General features: G+C 40.9%; 1 protein-coding gene across 1 annotated transcript in view; it reads left to right on the plus strand.

Annotated features, from left to right (window-relative positions):
• Positions 1-25,862, plus strand: part of PTPRN2 (protein tyrosine phosphatase receptor type N2) — a gene marked incomplete at its 3' end in the record, with an annotated part of 756,267 nt that overhangs the window by 257,909 nt on the left and 472,496 nt on the right. The window contains exon 10 of the mRNA XM_083376709.1: positions 20,010-20,096. Within this exon, the coding sequence (XP_083232835.1) occupies positions 20,010-20,096 (87 nt within the window). The remainder of the gene's footprint in view (positions 1-20,009; positions 20,097-25,862) is intronic.

Raw genomic sequence — 25,862 nt, forward strand, 5'->3', positions numbered from 1 at the left:
CCAGCAACTCACGGTTACTAGGGAAACAGCTGACATTCAAACCATAGTAACACACGGGGGGGGCGTTCCGGGTGAACAGGCTGCAGTTCGGAGTCAGTGTTGCTCCTGGCATCTTCCAAGAAGTTATGGAGAAGACTCTCAAGGGCATTCCAGGAGTCTGCCCTTACTTTGATGACATCCTGATAGCAGGAGCATCAGCAGAGGAACTGGCAGGTAGGCTCAGGGAGGTGCTGTCCACACTACACACAGCGGGTCTCAAACTCAAAAGGGAGAAATGCAGCATAGGTGTTCCTTCCACAGAATTCTTGGGGTTTAGAATAGATGCCAGGGGAATCCACCCCACAGAATCCAAGGTGAGGGCCATCAAACTAGCACCCACACCCAAGAACAAGGCAGAGCTTCAGGCATTCCTGGGTCTGTTGAATTTCTATCTTACATTTCTCCCACACAAGGCAGCCATCGCTGAACCACTCAACAGGCTACTAGACAAGCAGGCAACATGGGTCTGGACTGCCACCCACGACCAGAGTTTCAGGGCCTTGAAAGCATTGCTGTCGGATAAATCCACAGTAACCCATTTCATCGAGTCCAAGCCCATTTGCATCGCATGCGATGCATCCCCTTACAGTGTGGGTGCAGTTCTCAGTCACCTTGAGCCCAACGGGGCACAGATCCCCAGAGCCTACTATTCCAGGACACTGTCTGGAGCAGAAAGAAACTATGCACAAATTGACAAAGAAGCCCTGGCAATCGTGGCAGGAATCAAGAAATTCCACGATTACTTATATGACAGGGAGTTCACTGTCTACACGGACCACAAACCACTCCTGGGCCTGTTCACAACAGACAGGCAGCCCCCCCAAATTCTGTCCCCCAGAATGCTCTGCTGGTCCATCTTCCTTGCAGCCTACAATTGCAAGCTGGTGCACAAGCCAGGGAAGGAGATGGGCCATGCAGACGGTCTAAGTAGGCTTCCTTTAGACACCCCGGATCCAGCCCCAGCCCCAGCCACACAGATCCTAGCCCTGCAGGAACTACCGGAGTGTCCCGTTCACGCCAAGGACATTGCCAGCCACACAGCCACAGACAACATCATGGGCCGGGTGCACTCATGGGTTTGCACAGGGTGGCAGGGCAAATCCCCGGGGCCGGAGTTCCAGGCCTATTTCACCAGACGTGACGAGATCTCCACGCACAAGGGTTGCCTCCTCTGGGGTAGCAGGGTCATCATTCCCACCGTACTACGGGCCAGGGTATTGGACTCCTTATACGAGGGACACCCGGGGGTGGTCAGGATGAAGGCTCTGGCCAGAAGCTACCTATGGTGGCCAGGGTTGGACAAGGACATTGAGGAGCGGGTCAGGGCCTGTTACACGTGCCAGAGATCCAGACCAGAAATGCCACATGCACCAGTGCACCGGTGGGAGGCCACACACACACCCTGGTCCCGCATCCACATTGACTATGCAGGGCCATTCCAGGGCCAACTGTTTTTGGTAGTGGTGGACAGTCACTCCAAGTGGTTAGAGGTAGTCCCTGTTCCCAACATGACCTCGGGGAGGACAATCCAGGTGCTCTGAGCGCTCTTTGCCACACACGGCCTCCCCGACGTAATTGTGTCTGATAACGGGCCTCAGTTTACTGCTAATGATTTCCAGGCGTTCTTGAAGGTGAACTGGATTAGGCACGCCACCTCCATGCCCTTCCATCCATCAACCAACGGGCAAGCCGAACGGATGGTAAGGATGACCAAAGACGCACTCCGGCGCATCATCAGCGGGGACTGGCACCACAGGCTGGCGAAATTCTTGCTCGCCCAACACACTATACCATGCGTGGCTACCAGGAAGAGCCCAGCAGAACTGCGATGGGGGCAGTGCCTCATCACCAAGCTGGACCTTTTACACCCAGACCGGGTAGCAGCCGAGACCGTAAGGCCACCATCACCATCATCACCATTATCACCATTGCCATCATCACCTGCACACAGGGTTCTCAATGTAGGGGACCTGGTCTGGGCCAGGAACTATGGGGATGGACATCCATGGGTTCCAGGGACAGTGGTTGAGAAAACAGGACCCCTCTCTTACATCGTGGGGGTGGAGGGGGACAGACGCATAAGGCGACACATCGACCAGCTCAGAGGAAGGGTCCCTGAGTGTACCACACACGCCCAACAGGAGAGCCACACTCCAGGAGAGGTCAACCCAGCTGGGAACTGCACAGAGCAGGAACCAGAGGAGGAGGGCCTCCTGATCCCGGCTCTTTGCAACCCTGCACAGAGGCCTCCAGAACCCACGGTCCAAGCCCAGGGCCAAACCACACCCAGACGGTCCACCCGGCCACACAGGACACCTGCCTACCTATTGGAGTATGTGTGCAAGTGACCCCCACAGAGTGGCATCATTGTGTTTTTTTATACTAGCGTTGAATCAGTGTACATAGTTGTAGTTAGTTGCAAGTTGTTTCATTGTTATGTGGTTCTTCTCTAAGGGGGGAGGGGTGTTATGTATGCAGGCACCTGCATAGCAACAGCCACCAGGGGGCATTGGCCTGCACGGTTTCGGCGGGAAACCTAGGGCCAAACCCATTGGCTGTCTGCTTACCTGGCTAGGTATTTAAGGAGGCCAGGTAGCCCTCATTCCCCAGTTCACTACCCCCCTTCCAATAAAGAGCTGAACTCACACACCAGCTGGCGTCTCTTCCTTGCGTCGGACCCACTACACAATAGGAGGGATCGCAAACTCCTGGAGAGCCGACAGAGGCTTCCCAGACCAGCAGCTGTCAGACGGCCATTGTGAGCCGTCACAAGCCGGGATGGCCATTTGGAAGATCTAGAAAGTAAGTTTGGAGGACTGCCTGGGTGAGACGATTGAGAGACCTTAAATGCTGGAAATTGTGTGTGTGTGTGGGGGGAAATAAGAAGAATTTGAAGCCGTGGAGAAGTGGGGGGGAGCAGACTTTCAAGCTGCTCCTCTTCCAGAACTGCAGTGGCAGGCAACAATGGAAGGCAAAAGAAGGCAATGAATCAAGTATCTCGGCTGAGAATACTCTTGAAGTTTATGAAAAAAATAAGGGAGAGTAAGTGACCTTGAATGACATCTGCTGGACTCACTGATAAGAAGTTTACAGATTCTGTTTTTTTTAGTTTGAGGAATGGTGGATTGTTTTTCACTTTGGAGACCATATTTTTGATTTTCTCTTCTTTTGGACTAAGGCATGGAGATTCGGAAATGAACAAACAGCGTAACCTGTATGGATTAATTTTTTTTCTCTCTCTCTTTTTTTAGACATAAGGATATTTGGCTTTTTCCTTCTCTTTTTCGATCCTTTTCCCTTTGTTCTCACCTTTTCTTGTCACTGAATTTTTTTGTACATTATTATTATTATTATTATTATTATTATTATTATTATTATTATTATTATTATTATTATTAATCTTTTGTTGGAGCACATTTGGATTATAATACCCCATCAACATTTGGATTAAAAACTACTGGAGAAAATGAAGAAGACTACAACACACCCAGCAACAGCTGTACTAATATCACAGAGTCCGGTGGCACACAAATCACTAGACAATACAACACAGCAAGAGAGATCTAACATGGAACTGAAAAATATGATACTGGCTCTACACACAGACTTCAAAGAAGGGATTGGCAAACTAGAAGAGGACCTAAAAGAGGTTCAAAGAACTGATGGAGAAAAATGAACAAAGACTGCAACAAGCCGAAGAAAGAATTGAATTAACAGATAAGAGACTAGAGGAGACTGATAACCAACTTACCTTAACAGACAGGAATCAGGAAAAAATGATTATTGCTTTAGAGATGGATAGAGCTGATTATTATTTAAGATTCCAAAATGTTGAAGAAGAAAAGGGAGAGAACCTAGTAGATGTAATGGCGGGAATATTAGCAGAAGCATTGGAGGAAGGCAAGGTAAAGGTAATTAATGATATAGATGAGATATTTAGAATACATACTAGATATGCAACGAGAAATACTCTCCCCAGAGAGGTGAATGTAAGATTTATTTTAAAAAAAGCATTGTTGTTGTTGTTAGCTGTGAAGTCATGTCTGACCCATCGCGACCCTATGGAAAACATTCCTCCAGGCCTTCCTGTCCTCTATCATCTTCTGGAGTCCATTTGAGCTCACACCTACTGCTTCAGTGACTCCATCCAGCCACCTCATTCTCTGTCGTCCCCTTCTATTGCCCTCAATCTTTCCCAGCATTAGGCTCTTCTCCAGTGAGTCCTTCCTTCTCATGAGGTGGCCAAAGTATTTGAGTTTTAGCTTCAGGATCTGGCCTTCTAAAGAGCAGTCAGGGTTGATCTCCTCTAGGACTGACCGGTTTGATCGCCTTGCAGTCCAAGGGACTCACAGGAGTCTTCTCCAGCACCACAGTTCAAAGGCCTCAATTCTTTGGTGCTCAGCCTTTTTTATGGTCCAACTTTCACTGCCATACATTGCAAAAAAAAGCATTATGGGCAGATATACTACAGAAGCTGAGAAATGTTAAAATAAAATACAAAGGAAGAGAGATAATGATGTTAAAACAGATCCCAAGAAGACTGAGAGACCTGAGAAAGGAGTATCAATTTCTGATGAAATGCTTAATTAAAAAAGGGATAAATTTTAGATGGTTAATACCAGAAGGAGTAATGATAAATTGGCAAGAATAGAGACATAGACTGGACACATTAGAGAAAGCAGAACTTTTCTATGATCAATACTTTGGGCAGCAAGAAGAAGAAAGGCTGAGACGGGAAAGAGTAATCAGATAGCAAGGAGATGAGACAGAGAAGCAATGGAGTAAGTATAGCATAGAACAGGAGGAAAGGGTGTTGAGAGAAGGGACAAGAGCAAAAGAGCAAAGAGAGATGAGAATAATGAGAGCAACTGAAACTTCAAATAAATAATCATGGAAGAAGAGATAGAAGCAATTTCGATAAATGTAAATGGACTAAATTCAGCTATAAAAAGAAAAAGAACACTAAATAAATTGGGGAAATTAAAAATGGACATAATTTGCTTACAAGAAGTTCACATTAAGAAACAACATAAAAATCTATTAGAATATCCAAAATTGGGAGAATTATATACCTCACTTGAGGATCAGAGTAAAAGAGGTGTGGTATTATATATTCAAAAAGCAATACAAACCAAATTGATATATTCAGACGAAGAAGGGCGAATTTTAACGGTGGAAGTAATTATGAATTGTAAAAAAACTTTATTGGTAGCGATTTATGCTGCAAATGAAAACCAAGAAAACTTCTATTCAAAATTACACCAGAAAATAATAGAATTGGAATTCGAAAGCGTATGTATGATTGGAGATTTCAATGCTATTGTAAAGGCCGGGCTGGATTATAATATGACCAAAAAACCCCCCCAAAAAACAAGGAGAGCACTTCCAAAATCTTTTCATAATATGGTAGACGAATTAAATATATTAGATGTTTGGAGAGAAATATATCCGGAAAAGAAGCAATATACATTCTATTCTAACAGACACCTGTCCTGGTCGAGAATAGATATGATATGGACATCAATAGACTTATTCAAGTTTCAAGTTTCAAGTTTTATTTAATTTGTATACCGCCCTTCTCCTTGATAGGGACTCAGGGCGGTTCACAGGGCATATATAAAAAAGACAATACAAAAATTAAAAAAGATTAAACCCATGCCCAGTTAAAAACAGTAATACAAATCTAAAACGACAAATTAAAACCCATAATCCCCCGTCAGGCCAGACCAGCTATTTCAAATAGGTGGGTCTTCAGGCCACGACGGAAAGTTCGGAGGTCTGATGCCGTCCGGAGCTCCACCGGCAGTTGGTTCCATAAAGCCGGAGCGCCCACAGAGAAGGCCCTCCCCCTGGGGGCCACCAGTCGGCATTCCTTGACTGGCGGCACCCTGAGGAGGCCCTCTCTGTGGGAACGCACAGGGCGGAGGGGAGTTGATGCCGGCAGCAGGTGGTCCCTGAGGTATCCCGGACCCATGCCATGTAGGGACTTAAAGATCGTAACCAAAACCTTGAACCTCACCCGAAAGACAACTGGTAACCAATGCAGCTCGCGGAGCAAAGGTGTAACATGGGAGTACCGGGAAACTCCCAAGACAACTCTAGCGGCCGCATTCTGTACCAGTTGGAGCCTCCGAGTGGTCTTCAAGGGAAGCCCCATGTAGAGAGCATTACAGTAGTCAAGGCGAGAGGTCACGAGCGCATGAGTGACCGTACACAGGGCATCCCGGTTCAGATAGGGCCGCAACTGGCACACCAGGCGAACCTGGGCGAAAGCCCCCCTAGTCACGGCCACTATATGATCTTCCAGGGTAAGCCGTGAATCTAGGAGGACTCCCAGATTTGTGTATTTTATTCACAAATACACAAAATATAAACATAGAAACAAACATGTGGGCAGACCACAACCCAGTCACAATTATATGGAAAGGACAAAAAAAAGAACAAGATGGACATTAAATCAAACTGTATTGAATGAAAAAGACTTCCAGCAATATATGGAAAAAGAAATGACTTTCTTCTTCAAGGAAAACAAAAAATAAGATACCTCACTTCAAAATGTCTGGGATACGGCGAAAGCGTACATGAGAGGACTTGCTATATCTTATATGGGGAAAAAGAATAAACAGAAAAGACAGATTAGGGAAAAACTGAGATAAGGAGAGAAACCCAGGCGACACAGTATTGCATAACTAGAGGTAGTATAAAAATTTATAGAAGTATATACCGAGAAGGCCAGATTTATAGAAATATTGACGTAATAGAAAATTAATGTTATCATGCCTAATATAGATATTGAAAATCTAAGGCGAGGAGCTGCTCGGACATCACCCCTGAATTGTATCAGAAGAGGGATGGGAGGGAAGAAAGGAGAGGAGAGAGGGAAGAGAGGAGAGGAGCGGGAAGGAAGTAGGAAGGTTGGAGGGAAAGAGGAGGAGAAGTGGGGAGAAACGGGAGGGGAGTGGTGAGGGAAAGAGGAGAGGAGAGGAAGAAGAGGGAAGAAAGGAGAAAGGGAGAAAGAAAGTAGAGAAGAGGAAAGAGAGAGAAGCAGTGTGGATACTGTGAAAGGGGAAATGGACGAGCAGAACCCAAACTTACGAGTATGTATTCATGTATTGCGGTATATGTGTTGATTTGTTTGTGGAAGAAATGGAAAAATAAAAATGAATATAAATAAAATGACACAGTCTATTTGTCCCATTGGAATGCCTGGAAACCAGGAATGGTTCATCATAACAGAGATATTGTAGATTTTGCTGAGTTTCTTTTTGGACACGGTTAGACTCTGGATAGAAATAAAATTAGTGTTTTATTACAGAAGTCGTACATATAGAGCTACTCTGTCTGGGCTGCAAAAATTTTATAATTGTTACCCGGCACAAAAGAGATACAGAAAAGATATATTATTTTTTGCAGCACTATTAGACCTGGGTGCATGTGTCATAAACAAGCTGTTGCAGAATGAAGTGGGATTAGTAAAAAGAATTTGCAAACCTTTACTTTAGAATATTGTACTACTGAAAACTCCATTAGAAATATTTCTAATCATGCCCAAAGTATACCAATTTACTTTTGTCCATCTTTTCTTTCTGACATAAATTAGAAAAATAATGCACTTTGCATTTTTGCTTTTATTGCTTTAACCGGACTGGATTAAATATATTAAAAAGAAAGGCAATTGAAGCTATGAGACATTGTTAGCTTAGTATACACTGCTTCCCAGTCTTCACTGTGTTTATTGGAAATAAGCTTTGACTGTTGGTGATAGAGAACATATATTATAAGATAATGGAGTGGTGCAAAGAGTATTGTTCTTCTAAAGAAACTGTGAATTATACAATAATGACCCTTGGGCAAAAAGAAAATTGTACTTTAAGAAAGTAATCATTTAAGATTATTATATGAAACCAGGTAAAACTGCTTTAAACAGTCTTGGCTATAGGGATATGTAGGGTTCTTTGCATTTCATTAGCCAATAGTATTTTTGTGTGCTATTTGTTTGTTGAATACTAAGATATTTAGCTTGCCCCTAGCAAATGCTCCAGCTAAAGTTTGATTTAGAATTATTCACAACTGCATGAAGGCGTCATGTCATATCAACACTATGAAAGGGTTGATGGGTAAATGTAATGGCTGTAGATTGGTCTATGTGCACAGCTCTCAAATCCCAACTGCATGATATACGGAGGTGTGTGTCCTGCATGCTGATTGGTTGATCCAACTTCTGTTCTGTGCTTTGCTGTTTGAGTGTTCTCAGCCAGAACAAACATTTGCAGAGTACAAATGAAACAACCATGCAACCGTCTCCAAATGATGATGCATACCTTCCCTGACATGCAGTGATATTACAACAGGTTGGGGAATTATGGGCTGTATCCCTTGTCTTCTTAGACGACCACTGGTGGTCATGCTAATGGGTAAGTGAACTTTCCTACTATTGATGGTACTATAAGGGTCCAGAAATCTGTGCTTCTATTTGGATCCATTACATTATTTCTGGGAGGGATTGGGAGATTTGGTTGATGAAGAAAGGGGCCACCATGGAAAGTCCCATCAGACATCCAGACACTTGCAGGTAGACCGGATTCTGTAGTGAGCACAATATTTCCGTTGCATCACAAAATCAACACATGCATTTCACTTCATACCACCACCTCACATTAAAACCTAAAATAATGATTAGTATCAGTTTTGCTGCTATGACAATTATTCATGTGAAAAATCATTCAGTGTTTATAATGAGATCCTGCTTTGTACAGAGAACACAGGATTAAAACAAGGTTCAAATCCTCACTTTCCCTCTTAGTTTGCTCCAGGGTTAGCCTACAGTTGTGAGGCTCACTTAGCCATAATGTTAATGCAAAGATAAAATGGGACCCCATGTACATTTTTTTATTGGAGATGTCTAAGTGTAGAGAGTAGGGACGCGGTGGCTCAGTGGGTTAGGACGCTGAGCTTGTCGATCGGAAGGTCGGCAGTTTGGCGGGTCGAATCCCGAGCGCTGCATAACAGAGTGAGCGCCTGTTACTCGTCCCAGCTTCTGCCAACCTAGCAGTTCGAAAGCACGTAAAAATGCAAGTAGAAAAATAGGGACCACTACGGTGGGAAGGTAACAGTGTTCCATGCGCCTTTGGCATCTAGTCATGCCGGCCACATGACCACGGAGACGTCCTCGGAGAAGCGCTGGCTCTTCGGCTTTGAAACGGAGATGAGCACCGGCCCCTAGAGTCGGAAACGACTAGCACGCATGTGCGGGGGAACCTTTACCTTTACCTTTAAGTGTAGAGAAGAATGCATTAAAATGTTTCAAATTCAGAATAAAGGATGCTGCTCTGAACTGCTTGGAGGAAGAAAAGGGAATACACAATAAAAAAAATAAATCGTGCTTGATTTGAGAAGGTAGCAAAAACTTCTTTTTGGAAGGATATAAATGACCCTTAAAGAGAAACCTATAACTAACATTTCATGAGGCAAATAAACTCAGAACACATTTCAGTTTCAATGGCTTGATACACTGTTGTGTTATATCTTTTTTGACACTACAGTTGTTAAATGGGTCTTTGCACTCTTTCACCAACATAAATACATCATGTCTGAGTAGTATACTACAAAGAATTCTACCCAGCCTCCTCTTTTGCTGATTATAATGCTGAACTTAGAGGCTTGTTCTTTCCACAAAAGATTGAATTAATTACCTGCTGCTTCCCCATTATTTTATTACATGCTTTTAAAAAAATAAATGGTTATAGGTAGAAATGGCCCTTTGGCTTTTTCAAGGGTGATGGCTGGTATAATTTAAGTATAGCACAGAAGAATTCTCCCAATTTCTTTGGTTAGAGAGGAAAGTATGATTTCTGTTTGCAGAGTCAATGAAGATCCATCGCTTTCCTGTTTGTGGCCGTGCTAAGATGAAAATAATTCATTTTTGAGTCACTCATAAACTGCCACAGAAATTATTTGGTTGTTCCATTTCCAATATGGTCTTTTGTTTGTTTCTGGACCATGTCAGAGAAACACAGGGCTAAAACCGTGGCTTAATTTGGAAAGGGCACAGATCAAATTTGGTTCTACTGTTCCCTTAGGCACAGGAGACAGCTTGATGACCTTGGCCCATCCTTCCTTTTCAGCTCTACTCAGCCTCAGGCACTGTGACAAGTTGATAGATAAACAAAATCCCTTGTTGCCTCATGCTTTGATAAGCTTCACTCTAAAAACTAGGTAAGCACAGAAATTAGGCAGAATAACAGTGACAAATATCAGTAAAGCCAGGGCTTTTTTTTCCTCATAGAACGCTCAGAACGGCATTCCGGCGCCATTTTTTTTGGGGGGGGGAAAGGTCCCTCTATTTTGAAAGCCTATTGCAAGAGTAGGCAATCTTGGCTCTTTTTTATGACTTGTGGACTTCAACTCCCAGAAATCCTGAGCCAGACACGCAGAGGGGAAAGAGAGAGGTTTTCAAGCTGAGCCACGCTGGCTCAGGAATTCTGGGAGTTGAAGTCCTTGAGTCATAAAAGAGCCAAGGTTGCCTACCCTGCACTAGAGGAGGACATTAAAATTATTTACTTCTTTAGGAACTAAACTTTTAGAATCTAAAACAGCTAATTCAAAAAAGCCAACAGGAAAGAACCTCACATTTTTCATCTGCTTCTGTCTTTTGGAAGGTAAAATTAGATAACAAAATAATCTATTTCCTATGTTAACATCTCTGCAATGAAATCAATAAAGGTAACAGGAAAGAAATGAGAAACATTTTTCTCAATGTAATATGTCTAATTTAGCTGATTCTAGAAAAAATAGTATCTTTTGTACACTCTTGAAAACTATTTTGAATCTATAACCATCTATTACAACTAAAGCACTTTAAATTAAACAATTCTTAAGAATGAAATATTCTTAATTTGGACTTTACTTTTACTGTTTGGACTGTTGTGTGTTTTGAAAAATAGATTATTTAGAATCTAGTTATGTTGCACTTCAGTCTTTAAATAATTAACCTAGTATATACATAACAATATATGATGTTTTCCATGGTGAGCTTAACATCAATAACAACATTTATTAAAAAGGCTAAAATAATTTCTGGTGGTTTTATCTGTACATTAAAATTCTGTTTAGTCACAATCTTTCACTTTTCACATTCTGGACAAGCAGTGGTCATGTATCCTAGCAAAAGATGTTACAAAGGTGCATAAGCGTAGTAGCAGCATATGCCTTTTTAAAAATATCAAACATGCAAAGAAACAAAAATAAGTCCAAAATATCTGTATTACATCCAGAAATGTCAACTTTGCAACCAATATTTCTCATCCATAACTATGGCACCCTAAGGATACCTTGTTGTTGTTGTTAGCTGCGAAGTCGTGTCTGACCCATCGCGACCCTATGGACAATGTTCCTCCAGGCCTTCCTGTCTTCTACCATCTTCTGGAGTCCATTTAAGCTCACGCCTACTGCTTCAGTCACTCCATCCAGCCACCTCATTCTCTGTTGTCCCCTTCTTCTATTGCCCTCAATCTTTCCCAGCATTAGGCTCTTCTCCAGTGAGTCCTTCCTTCTCATTAGGTGGCCAAAGTATTTGAGTTTCAACTTCAGGATCAGGCCTCTAAAGAGCAGTCAGGGTTGATCTCCTCTAGGACTGACCGGTTTGATCGCCTTGCAGTCCAAGGGACTCGCAGGTGTCTTCTCCAGCACCACAGTTCAAAGGCCTGAATTCTTTGGCGCTCAGCCTTCTTTATGGTCCAGCTTTCACTGCCATACATTGCAACTGCGATGACCATAGGTTTGACTTTACGCACTTTTGTTGACAGGGTGATGTCTCTGCTTTTTAGTGTGCTGTCTAGATTTGCCATGGCTTTCCTCCCCAGGAGCAAGCGTCTTTTAATTTCTTGGCTACAGTCCCCATCTGCAGTGATCTTGGAGCCCAGGAAAATAAAATCTGTCACTACCTCCATTTCTTCCCCATCTATTATTTATTTATTTATTTATTTATTTATTTATTTATTTATTTATTTATTTATTTGGATTTGTATACCACCCTATTCCCGTAGGACTCAGGGCGGTTTACAGGGCAGTTAAAACCATGAATACAAAAAATTAAAAACAATTAAAACAATTAAATTAAATTCAAGCCCCAAGAGTAAATCTAAAACCCAGTTAAATTAACAACCCCACAGTCTGGACCAAACAGATCAAAGAGACAAGTTTTCAGGTCCCGGCAAAATGAGCGAAGGTCGGGGGCAGTCCTAAGTTCTGTGGGTAGTTGGTTCCATAGGGCAGGCGCACCCAGAGAGAACGCCCTTCCCCTGGGAATAACCCGCCGGCATTCATTAACTGGCGGTACCCTGAGAAGGCCCTCCCTGTGGGGGCGCACAGGACGATGGGAAGATGATGCCGGCAGCAGGTGTTCCCTTAGATAGTCTGGACCCAAGCCATTTAGGGCTTTATAGGTCATTACCAGCACCTTGAATCTCACCCAGAGGGCAACCGGAAGCCAATATAGCTCACAGAGAAGAGGTGTTACACGGGAGTATCGGGAAGCTCCCATCAAAACTCGCACGGCTGAATTCTGCACCAGTTGAAGCCTTCCGGTGGTCCTCAAGGGCAGCCCCATGTAGAGGGCATTGCAGTAGTCTAATCGGGAGGTCACGAGCGCATGAGTGACTGTACGTAGAACATCTCAGTCCAGATAGGGACGCAACTGGCGCACCAGGCGAATCTGGGCAAAAGCCCCCCTGGTCACGGCTCCTATATGATCTTCCAAACTGAGCCGTGAATCCAGGAGGACGCCCAAGTTGCGAGCCCTATCAACGGGGGGTAATACCTCATCTCCTATTGTTAATGATGGAGAAGGCTGGTCAGCCTGAGATGCCGGTATGAACAGCCACTAAGTCTTGTCAGGATTGAGACGAAGCCTGTTCCTCCCCATCCAAATCCGGACCGCCTCCAGGCAACGGACATCACGGTGAGGACATCACTGGGTTGGGTCGGGGTGGAAATTGCCAGGAATTGAGAGGGCCGGATTCCATGATCTTGGTTTTCTTAATGTTAAGTTTCAACCCAAGTTTTGCACTCTCCTTCGTCACCTGCAACAAGAGGCTCTTTAGTTCTTCTTCACTTTCTGCCATTAGAGCGGTATCATCTGCATATCTTAGGTTGTTGATATTTCTTCCGGCAATCTTAATTCCAACTTAAGGATACCTGCATACATGCAAATGCTTCTCTGGGATCAGTAACCCAGCAGGGATTGCTTTTTCCTTCCAGTAACAGATTGCTGAGAAATACCAGCATGGCCTTGAGAATTCCAATGTTTGTTATTTTTCTGGATGTGGTTGGAAAGAGGCCTAGAAATGCCAGCAGAAATACATCACACTCGCTGAACGTGCACACACAACTAATTACAATCTTCAATTATATGTGATATATCTAAAATGAGATGGGCTGTCTCAACTGCAATTTGCAAACCATTCTGTTTTGTGGCAAAACAATCCAGGACAAGCTGATTAGCAGAGCTTAGAGAGGACTCATTAACATAATTTTTGGGAAGGAAAGAAACAGAAAGACAGTTTAACATCATCCAGTTGGTGTTATGTTATGTAACATCTTCTGGGAGTTGAAGTCCACGAGTCATAAAAGAGCCAAGGTTGCCTACGCCTGGCCTACTGGCTTTTGAAAGCCAATAGGAATTGCTGCTAAGCGTGCCAAAAGACCCGACTGGCAAACGTTGCACAGGCAAGTTGTCTGCAGCGAAGGCAGGAACTTTGCACCTCTCCCTGAGGCCCAACTACACCATCTCAACTAGGTAAGTAAGATATTATTTGCAAATAGGATGGCAATAAACAATTTAGGCTGCATTTAGATCAGGGCTTTTCAACATTTTCAGAAATTGTACCACTTTTAGGACATGACAATATTCAAGCACTACCAGTGCTTAACAAGGTGTCAAAAACTTGACTAAAAAAAGGGGGGGGTATTTTGGGTTTCATTGGTTAGATTCATTTATTGTTATAGAAATGGCTAGTTTATAATATTATAGAAAAGCAAAAAGTTGAGGTTCAATGTTAATGCTTCCTTCTACTCTTGTAACAGAGGAACTCAGAAGTCAGCGCCTTTTCTTTTTCCCTTCTCCCCCTCACTTTTTCCTTTTTCTCTCACCCTTCACTCACAAAAGTCCCCCCACTCACTCACACTTTGCTCATAAAAGCCTCCAGTCGCTCTCACTCACTCCTCCGTCTCTTTCAAAGGCACCTCGTTCAGTCTCTCCCCCATTCACTCTGTCTCTTTCAAAGGCCTCTTGCTCACTCGCTCACTTACTGCCCCATCGCTTCGAAACACCATTTGCTTGTTCACACACTCACTTACTGCCCTGATGCTTCCAAACGTCACTTGGTCACTCACTCACTTACTGCATTTGGAAGCGATGGGGCAGTAAGTGAATGAGTGCCAGTGCCGGAGACCATCAGCTGTTTGGCGCTGGAGACCACTGCCACGAGGAACACAGCTCTGGGTCGGGGTTTGGAGCAGTTCTGGGTGGGGGCTCAGCACAGGCCGTGGCATGGCAACTGCGGGGAGGGGAATCCCCACAGTAGCTGTGGGGAGGGGAATCCCTGTGGCATGTGGCTCTGAGCCGCAGGGGCGGGAGTGCAAAGGACGGGCGGTGATGCTGTAGCAAGACACCGGCATCTCTCCCAGTGACAGCATCTCTGCGTTCTGGCACCTTTTTTTTTTTTTAGAAAAAAGCACTGAGTAAAGCATACAACTTGCAAATTAGGCAGAGGTTCTATCAAAGTGTTGCCTTGAGGTGAGATGGGTGGCAAATAAATCAAATAAATAAATAAAATAAAGAGGATGTTTGGGGGGGCATTATTTCTGAATGCTTTCTATAAACCAACATTGTTTCTGAGAGTTTGGCCATCAAAAGCAAGAGTATAATAGTTATCATCTTGATTTATGATTTACACAGAGCCAAGAGTTGTATTTTGCTGAGTGAATGTGCAGTTACATGTCATTCATTTGTACTTAACTTGTGCCCATAAGAATAATTAAAGCTAAGGAAATGTCAGTGTTGTCATTGTTCCTTTTTGTCTTCCAGAACAGGTTTTCAACCTTGTTGGAAGTGAACACCAAAGGCTTTGAATCCCCTTACCACTTTTCCTTTACATCTCATTTTAGCACTTCATTTTGATTTTGTACCCTCCAGAAATATAGTTTTATGCATACAAATGATATCAAGTTAATGCCAACAACATATTGTACAGCTTTTTCTGCACCTCTGGATAAATATAACATTACACTGTTTTGTTATGTGTGAATGTGTATTTTTTTTTAAAAAAAAACCTACTCTGATCTCTGACACCTGTCATCCCCACAAATTTGAACCACTGTCCTCAGGAGTGAAAGATCTAATTAACACACAGGCTGTGGTGTGATGACAATAGCTTGCTTTCACAGTATTTTGAGTAGTACCATAGTTCTTTCAACTCACAGTTAAAGCCTGAAAGGGGTAGTTTTTTACATCAATAACAAGGATTTTGTATTTTTTTCCCCTTGTGATAATACCAAGTTTCTTTTTAATTTTTTTAAAACATGGCAAAATAAGTGAATTATATACAGCAAATAATGTATATTTAAATCTAGTCTGCAGAGAATCCTATCTTGTATAAAGCTGAATGTCTCTTGAGTTCTTTGATAGGGAATGTATGATATTTGGAAAAAAAAATCAAGAATTTTTCTGTCCTAGCTGTAATCCAAATTATATAAATAGACATGGCCCCAGGAACCATATATATTAAAGTGCTTTAAACTACATATTAGGAACAACAGTTCTCTGTCTAGTATGCAAATTGTATGCTTTGCTTTTTAGATAGCATTCATCTTGCTCATAATAATAAATGGATCAATATTGGCACTGCAATAATTAAAAACAAGAGGCTGATTGTCTTGATTGATTCATATTTTTATGAAGCTCCATAGATATCATTTATTTCAATAAGAATTTTGATAATTCTATTTTATGTAAACACACAATGAAATTCTGTAATACTTTTTAACATATGTTGAGGTATATAGCTCTTGTGTCTGATTCCATATGCAGGTGGGAATAATACATGAAATTTTAACTTTCTGATCACCATTTAAGGTATAATCTCCATTTAATATAGAATCCTAGGATGTAAAGATATGAATTTGGAATCAAATCATTGCAAATCATTTGGAATCAACACAACAGAAATCAACTTTATTTCTGCATTCCTGACAGGTGCCTATGGAGCCCCTGCTTAAATACAGTAAAGGAAATCCATCATTTCCCAAGGCAATCTATTCTGACTATGTTGTAGGAGATGATCAGGCTGAGCCCGAGGGAGGGTCAATTTCATCACCAGTCATGAGTCCCTTTGCGCCCATAAGTGATCTAAGCCTAGCCCACCTTGAATTCCTTCTACTCTTATCTGCCGCTAATTTCTTTTTGCCATTAGTAGTTCAGATTCTTGTAGAGATTTAGTTTGCAACAAAACTTTTTACCCATTTGAACTGTCTGTATTACCTGATTTTCCTGGTACTTGACATATATTAGGATATGGTCATCCAAAATTTGCTTCCTTATAATGTAGAACTACTGCTTCTTGTTTTGTCTTCTGGAGCAAAGCTGAACAACTGCATCCCATCTTCTATATGATAGTCCTTCTGGTACTTGAAGAAATTTGTAATGTTTCTTTGTACTCTTCTCCAGACTAAATGCACCAAGTATTTTCAACCAATCCTTCCTTACATCTTGGTTGCTTTCCTCTGGACTTTCTCTAGTTTGTCAGTTTAATGGTCAGAACTAGATGCAATATGTATGTATGTATGTATGTATGTATGTATGTATCTATCTATCTATCTATCTATCTATCTATCTATCTATCTATCTATCTATCTATCATCTACCTATCTATCATCTATTTAAGAAATTTTATATGGTCACTCAGTTCATTCTCGGTGATTCTTGGAATAAAACCCCAATAAAATGCGATCAAAGTATATTATGGCAAGTGTATTTCTATGGTCTCCTAATGTGGTCACTTTGTCAAAAAAGTAGATAATTCGTATCTTTTAAATCCATGCTGGCATTTTCAGAGCAATGTATTCTTTTCTAAATGTTCACAAATTGACTACTTAGTAATCTGCTACAGACTTCTGTTCAGAATCAAAATCAAGCTAACTAGTCCATAATTTACCCAGTTCTTTCCTTTTCCTCTTTTTGAAGTCAGGAGCTAAATTTGCTTTCTCCAGTCTTGTAACTGTGCTTCTTCTTCGTAATTTTTGTCAAGGAATTTAATTCTGGCCTTGAGAAAGAAGTGGAAGTTGGAGAAGAAAATAGATTCTCTGGCCTTGGGAAGAAATTATGAGAATCATACTCAAAGCAAACCCACCCACCCCCATCTTGACTTTTTTTTGTCCTTAAAAATAGAACACTGAAGGATTTGGACAGACTTTTAAGGTTTTATTAATATCCTACAAGGTTAATATTAATATCTTACAACAATAAAGTAGCTTTCCTGGAATACCAGTTTCTTGAACTGCCTTATCTCAAGGGCTGACAGTTTCTGAAAGATCACAGAATGGAGCTTCAAATTATGTCTGCAAGCTTCTGCAAGAATCTTGGATGAAATTTATCTTTATTTATTCATTTATTTATTTATTTTATTACATTTATATACCGCCCTTTCCCGAAGGACTCAGGGCGGTTTACTGGGTGATTAAAAAACAAAGATACAAAAGTTAAAAACAGATTAAAAAACCTTATATTCGTCCCTGCATAAATAAAACCCCAGTTAAAATTAAGATTAAGGCTAAAATTAGAATTCTCAGCCTGGGCCAGAGAGCTCGAAGAGCCAGGTCTTCAGGTCCCGGCGGAATGAACGGAGGTCGGGGGCAGTCCTCAGCTCCACTGGCAGCTGGTTCCAAAGGGCAGGCGCACCCACTGAGAAGGCCCTATCCCTGGGTGTCGTCCGCCGGCAATCTCTTACCGGTGGCACCCTTGTCCTAACCATTAACACAAGATCATATGAGTCAGATGCTGCCTATCTTTTTTTGTGTTACATAGGCCTATTTGGACACACTACTTTGCGCCTGTCATGTCTTTATAATTTTGTCATCTTTTCAAACAGAAGATTCCCATTTTTTCTTTTATTTTGGAGATAAATGAAAAAAAATGCACTTTTGCCTATTGTTGTTGCTTCTTATGAGTCCAGGTTTCTTCTGCAGTAGAGCTTGATTCTTTTCCTGCAGATATAAGCTATTTACATCTCCTTGAAGGGGATGGGAAGAAAATGGTGATGAGGTGACTACAGACAGACTTCCTTGATGACCATACTTCTCTACCTTTTCCTAAACATGCACATTTTAACTCTTAACTCAGTTGAAAACCTTTTCTACATGCCCAGTGGTTTTCCTGCATTGTTTCCTAATTATTTTTTTCTCAATAAAAAGGAGTTCAATTGTATTTCCGGTATTTTCTTTTTGAGATGTTCACAATTGTTTCACTTCAGGATTTCTGCCTTAGTACTTCCCTCAGCTTATTGAAATTTTTCTCCCCTAAAATTTGATGATGGCCCTATTTTCTTTCCTGTATGATACTAAAACCCAGATTAATGTAACCACTTTCTCCCAAGATTCTCACTGTGTTTACCTTTTTAACCAACTCTTCTCTATTGATTTGTATCAGATCCAGAAGATCCCATCTCTTGTCCCTTCTTCAACTTCCTGAGAAATAAAATAGTCAGCAAGGCCACTGAGGAATTTGGGGAACACTCAGATTTATGTTGATTTTCTAATAGATATTCAGATAAGTGAAATTTCCCACTGTTGCTAAATCTCTAATTTCTGAGAGTCATATCTGCTTCAGGAGAGTTGTATCCAGATCATCTGCCTCAGTTAACAGTATATATTATTTATTTATACTTGTTTATTTATGTATTTATTTAATGTGCCGCTCTATTTACTGTTAGAGTGACTTTAGATGACAGACAGTAATAATATTGCTATTTGCCATACCTTGTATTATCCACATATATGGTCAACACATTTCTAAGGCACAAGGTTGGAGGGGGGGGAAAATCAAAGTATCTTTCTCTGAGCTTAATTTCTTTTTCTTTTTTCCTTAATTTAAACTCTGTTATTACAAACATCATTTTGTAATGTAACATGAGCATTCCTGTAGTGAAATGTGTATCATGGGTGGGAAAGGCTATATTATTTCATACATGTGTATGTTTTGAATATCCTGTTTTCTTAATTGCTAAAATTATACAAATGTTCTGCAATCCTAGCTGATTTAAAATGTTGGTGACAACATATTGCTATCCCATTGTCCTGCTAAAAATAAAATAAAATATTCAGAAAAGTCTGAACACAAGATCTTTGAAAATCAGAGATGCATGTCTCCTCTTCATTTACTTCCTGCAGAATGGTGTATTAGTTCTCTTTTTTATTCTTGAATTTATAACATTTTTGTCATTTGCTGGGCAAGAATTCATTCAGCAACTAATGAATGTGGAGGTGGATTTTTCCTTCTCCATTTGATAGAGGCTTGCAATTTACTTCCTTTGTTTGTCACTAGCTTCATCATGCCATTTTTCTCTTACATCGTTTTTTTCCCTTCTCTTTTCTTTCTTTTTAAACTGCATTACATTTTTTTATTGAGGACCAAGATGAACTGGTCCCTGCTTCATTGGACCCATTACACTTCCTAACAATTCCATTTACACCTTATTGTTTGTCTTATTGCTGGAAAATTCAGGTGATTCATCATGCCTGGGAAAGCACCTGATCCCATTTTCCTTGATATCGCAATCACAATGTGACAGGAATACTGTAAGCATTGCCTTTCAACCTACCTAACAGGCTAAGGTGATAAGTCTTTGGGGATTTTTAGCCTCTGATGTATTGATGAGTTCCATTTTTGTAATGCTTTTTTTTTTGCTTCTTTTCAACAGCCCACTGAGTGAGGAAAAAGGTTTGGACTTAATAAAAGAAGTTGCTGGTTTTCTGAAGCTCCAGATGACAGCATTTGCTGATATCAAGTATGTGCAGTAGAAATCTTTCTCTTAATTTTTTCTAATTTTCTACACCAATATTGGAATTTGTTCTGTGGTGTGACAGTCAAAAAAAAACAAAAACCAAGGCACAAACCCGTCAGTAATTCTATTGCCTTGAGATTGTCACATTAAAAATAATGTAAAAGAGGGAAAATCCATGTCTTTCAATATTTTAATAGAGTGTGCATTATTCGGTCAAGTCACTAACAGTTGGTTCAAGAAAGCATTCAACCTCATAAATTTACCCATGAGAGCTAAACATGCAAAAAATTTAATTCAGAGGTATACATCTAAAGTGTCTATCAGTATATTGCATGTTTCTTCTACTTAGTGGGATATGGGCTTGCAAAATAGGCTGTATATTAAAGGTCTTAACTGCTTGGAAGAACAAGGCTCTACCTGCATTTCTACGATACTGGCCGAAATGAATCAGAATAACCAGTATTGTCTTTAATATTGTTATGATGGAATGCTGCTTGTGGCATCACTGTGACTATATCTGGTAACATACTCTTCACTTTGTATTAATAAACAGCATTATGTGAAAGCCTTTGTCAACCAAAGCCATGATGAGCAGCAGAAGTCCATATCTGTGGAGAAATATTATATGTTTGAGGAAGAGAAATTATTTAATCTTGAAATTTATAAGGCTTCCCCATTCTAACAGCATAACTTTGGTTGCTGGATAAAAAACAAACAATAAACCAACAGTCACTATATGCAGTATATTAAATATATACAGTATATACATGCAAAATGGAATCCAAACAACACAACTAATGAAAAATAGATATGTTGTGTGTCTATCAGAAGGGAGAAAAATGTAATAAATATGAATAAATAATGTAATTTTGTGAAATTAAATAGATGCAGTGAGGTGAAGGTGTAGTTTAATTATGTATAAAAGGCAATAATATATATGTCAGTAAATATGAATTGATATTATCTGGATTATTATGAATAGTTATGAAAATAGGAATTCATTAGTTGAGATAGTTATGCTCTAGTGAATAGTAATAATAGAAAAACTAAGAATAAGTTTTTGGAAAAATTATGTACATAATGTAGGCGATTGGGATACGGTATGATATTTTGTTAAAAACCATAAATATATGGTTGAGATAAAGAGTATATAAAAACTAAGTCATTTGGAAAATCAAAAATTAATGCCAATAGTGATGGCTTAGTGAGTATCTATTTTAAAAATGTATTTGTTTTGAATATGTGGTTTAAGACTGTTTACTCATAAGTATGCATGGCAAAGTTCTTTTAGAGATTGTGATGGAATGATAGTATTACATATAAGAATAGAGCTGAAATGTATGCTATAAATGTTAGTGTCCAAGAAAATCTTGATGAAAAGTAAGTCATAAATGTTGTGAGATATTGAAAAATTGTAAGGTGCAGGTAAGGATAGTGGCTGTATATTAAAAAAATAGATCTAGTTTTTTTATGGAGTGTCAACACTATGCAACTTGCTTAATGTCTGGGTGAAGGCTGCATCTTGATATGATGATGAATGCAATTATTTTTCTCCTATATAAAGGGGAAAGTAGCAAAAATAAAAGCAAAAGTAGCAGACAGTAAAGTTATGCTTAAAATCCTACAAGCTAGACTCCAGCAGTATGTGGATCGAGAACTACCAGAAGTACAGGCAGGATTTCGAAGAGGCAGAGGAACCAGAGATCAAATAGCCAACATACGCTGGATCATGGAGAAAGCTAGGGAGTTCCAGAAAAACATCTACTTCTGCTTCATTGACTATGCTAAAGCCTTTGATTGTGTGGATCATAACAAACTGTGGCAAGTTCTTAAAGAGATGGGAGTACCAGAACATCTTATTTGTCTCTTGAGAAACCTATATGCGGGCCAAGAAGCAACAGTGAGAACTGGACACGGAACCACTGATTGGTTCCAAATTGGGAAAGGTGTCCGGCAAGGCTGTATACTGTCGCCTTGCCTATTTAACTTATATGCAGAGCATATCATGAGAAAGGCAGGGCTAGAGGAGTCAAAAGTTGGAATTAAGATTGCTGGAAGAAATATCAACAACCTAAGATATGCAGATGATACCACTCTAATGGCAGAAAGTGAAGAGGAACTGAAGAGTCTCTTGTTGCGAGTGAAGAAGGAGAGTGCAAAAGTTGGGTTGAAACTAAACATTAAGAAAACCAAGATCATGGCATCCGGCCCTCTCAATTCCTGGCAAATAGATGGGGAAGAAGTGGAGGTAGTGACAGACTTTATCTTCCTGGGCTCCAAGATCACTGCAGATGGGGACTGTAGTCAAGAAATTAAAAGACGCTTGCTCCTCGGGAGGAAAGCCATGGCAAATCTAGACAGCACACTAAAAAGCAGAGACATCACCCTGTCAACAAAAGTGCGTATAGTCAAGGCTATGGTCTTCCCAGTTGCAATGTATGGCAGTGAAAGTTGGACCATAAGAAAGGCTGAGCGCAAAAGAATTGAGGCCTTTGAACTCTGGTGCTGGAGAAGACTCCTGCGAGTCCCTTGGACTGCAAGGCGATCAAACCGGTCAGTCCTAGAGGAGATCAACCCTGACTGCTCTTTAGAAGGCCAGATCCTGAAGCTAAAACTCAAATACTTTGGCCACCTAATGAGGAGGAAGGACTCACTGGAGAAGAGCCTAATGCTGGGAAAGATTGAGGGCAATAGAAGAAGGGGACGACAGAGAATGAGGTGGCTGGATGGAGTCACTGAAGCAGTAGGCGTGAGCTTAAATGGACTCCAGAAGATGGTAGAGGACAGGAAAGCCTGGAGGAACATTGTCCATAGGGTCGCGATGGGTCGGACACGACTTCGCAACTAACAACAACAAGCAGACAGATATCGACAAAAAGTCTCAGTCATCCAGGTAGAATTGTCTGAAAGTTGAGTCATGGAAGCTAGATTTATTTCCTTGTTGGTTTGAGACATTTTGCTGCCCATCCATGCAATTTCTTCTGTCTGAATAAGCTGCTTGAGGAATCTGAATAGGCAGAGAGCCATTGGAATGTACCAACTCGTAAAATTCTTAAGTGTATTCTCGCACCAATCTCTGGATTTCTTCCCCCAGATATGTGGCAATAATATGTCACTAAAAATTCTCATTCATCCACACCCAAAATTGTCTGAAAGTTGAATTATGGTAACTGGACTTATTTTCTTGTTGATTTGAGTTCTTATTTGGGTGAAAAAACCATGAGCTTGGTGTGGGAATACCCCTAAGAATTTGGGAAGTTGGTAGATTCCAATGACTATCTGCCTGCTCAGAGTCCCTTAACCAACTTGCTCAGATGGAAGAAGCTGCTTGGATGGGAAGCTAAATGACTCAAACCAATACGGAAACAAGTTCAATTGCCATGACTTAACTTCCGGATACAGGAGGATTAATTTGTTAATGTGCCTGGCAAGGTATTTGGCATAACTCTGATCAAGGAGAGCCAAATCTGGGGAAGCAAATGTCACTTTATACTGAGTAGTGGATAAGCAGACAAGTGATAACCAATGTGACTGTAGGTTCATGCTTCAATATGCTGGACCCCAGTTAAAATACAAGAACAGAAAAATCATTTAATTTATTATTTATTTGGAATGCTTCGAGATTTTATTTATAAAATAAACAAACATGGAACATGGGTTTACATTTCTTTTTATAGTTTGCACAACAAAGATACTTCAAAGTAAAAGTTGATTGGATTAGGAAAACTCATCTGTCCAGTTAAGGGGAAGAGCCTTCTCTGTGGGAGCGCCAGCCCTGTGGAACCAGCTCCCCCCTGAGCTTCGGATGGCCCAAGATCTCCAGTCCTTTCACCGCGGCCTCAAAACACTCCTTTTCCACCTGGCTGACCTAGACTGACAGGGATTTTAATTATATTTACAATTCTAACTTTATTCTTTAATTTATTTTAATTTATTTCAAATTTTATTTTTTAATTTACTGTACATAGACCTTTAAATTTTGATGTTGTTAGCCGCCCTGAGTCCCTCAGGAGATAGGGCAGGATATAAATCCCATAAATAAATAAATAAATAAATAAATAAATAAATAAATAAATAAATACATACATACATACATACATACATACATACATAATGAAAAATTAGATATCCAATAACATGTAAGCATAAGAACTGGAAAGGGCATTGTATTCTGCATAAAAGTCTGTTGTGATTCAGGGTCAGGCTGTGGGTTCGGCAGTTGGGTCAGACGACTCAGAGGAGGAGGAGGGGGGTGTTGAAGAGCTTGCTGATGATGGCCTTGAGGCTCCGCAGAGCCCTCAGCCAGGCCCCTCCCACCTGGTCACAACGGAGACCCAGCTATGTGAGCCTGACAGCATGGATGAAGATGACCCACAGCTGGCCCTGTTCAAGGACGCCCGACGCAGGAGGCAGTCAATCAGGAGTAAACAGAGGAAGGCAATGGGGCACCTCGGAAGGAGGCAGAGAGAAGCCACGCCCTGAACTGTATAAAAGGGGAATGTGTGGGAGGGCTGGTTTGCTGAAGGCAACCGCTTGAATAGTTCCTGTTTCATAGCTCCTGTTTCATGGTTGGTGTCTGTTTTATGTTAATAAATTTGGCAGGCTTTATTCCAGCCTCTTGCCATTTGTAAAGGGGTTGTCCCTGCTTTTTCTGCAGGGCTGGTAGCAGGCTGGTACAGAACAAAGTCAAAGAAACATTTGCAAAGGAATAAAAGGCAGAATGTCATTGGTAAAGATACATTCAGGTTGCTTTTTTCAGCACTGTGCTCAAATACTTGCTTTGTCCATTGAAGCTTGGGAAGAGCAGAAAAGGAAAGTATTTTATTTATAATGTATCAAACGCTTTTATTTATAATGTATCAAACGCTTCAGCCAGTCTTAGTTTCTAAGGCTTTTTACATTATTCTTGAAAGTTAAGGTTTATGGCAAATTACTAACAATACATTTGAAAGGGGAAGAGAAATAAGGCTAATTAACATAAAAAGGCCTCGTGTTAGTTACCAATGCAACAGACTACAAAAACCATATTGCAAATATTACAAAGTCCATACTATGTGCCCCTTACCAGATTTTGTTCTTCAGCAGGTTTTGAAGAATATTTACTACTAGTAAGCCAAGGTTTAGCTGCAGAATGTTATATTAGTTGTATGACATAGATCATTGTTCATTGCAATGTGAGGCTACCAATAAGTTTGGGTCTCCTAATCTGACCACTCACTTATGTACTTGCAATCTGGTTGTTAGCTTCCTCCCAGTCTGTACAACATAGTCACAGTGGCAATCCAAGAAAGGGATCGGTAGATTAGATTAGAAGTATCTCCTACCTCCAAGCAATCCTTGCAATGCATAATTTGTCCTCATATGATGTGTGATACCCACTTGCAAATCTCGGAAGCTACGTTCTGCAGCTTCTGAAATGTTTTTGATGTATTGCAGGGTGTGCCATATAGTTGGTCTTGTACCTTCTTTCTTCCTTTTCCTCCTTTGCATTACACAGGCATTTTGTAATAAATGCTTGTGGGTAGCCATTCTGCCTGAATTGTTCACGTAGATACCTTCTCTCCAGTTGTTTAGCTTGCAGGGTACTACAATAGGTTGTCACCCTGCCATAGAGTGTTCTTACAACTTTTTGTGTGTGACAATGGATGGTTACTGTTGACACTAAGAATGTGTGGAGTGTTGGTGGCCTTGCAATAAACTATAGTTCCTAGGCTCCCATTTTCCTACTTGTTGACCAGGACATTTAAAAATGGTAATTGTCTAGCTGTT

This window comes from Vipera ursinii (genome assembly GCF_947247035.1).
Source record: "Vipera ursinii genome assembly, chromosome: Z".
NCBI classification, from domain to species: domain Eukaryota; kingdom Metazoa; phylum Chordata; class Lepidosauria; order Squamata; family Viperidae; genus Vipera; species Vipera ursinii.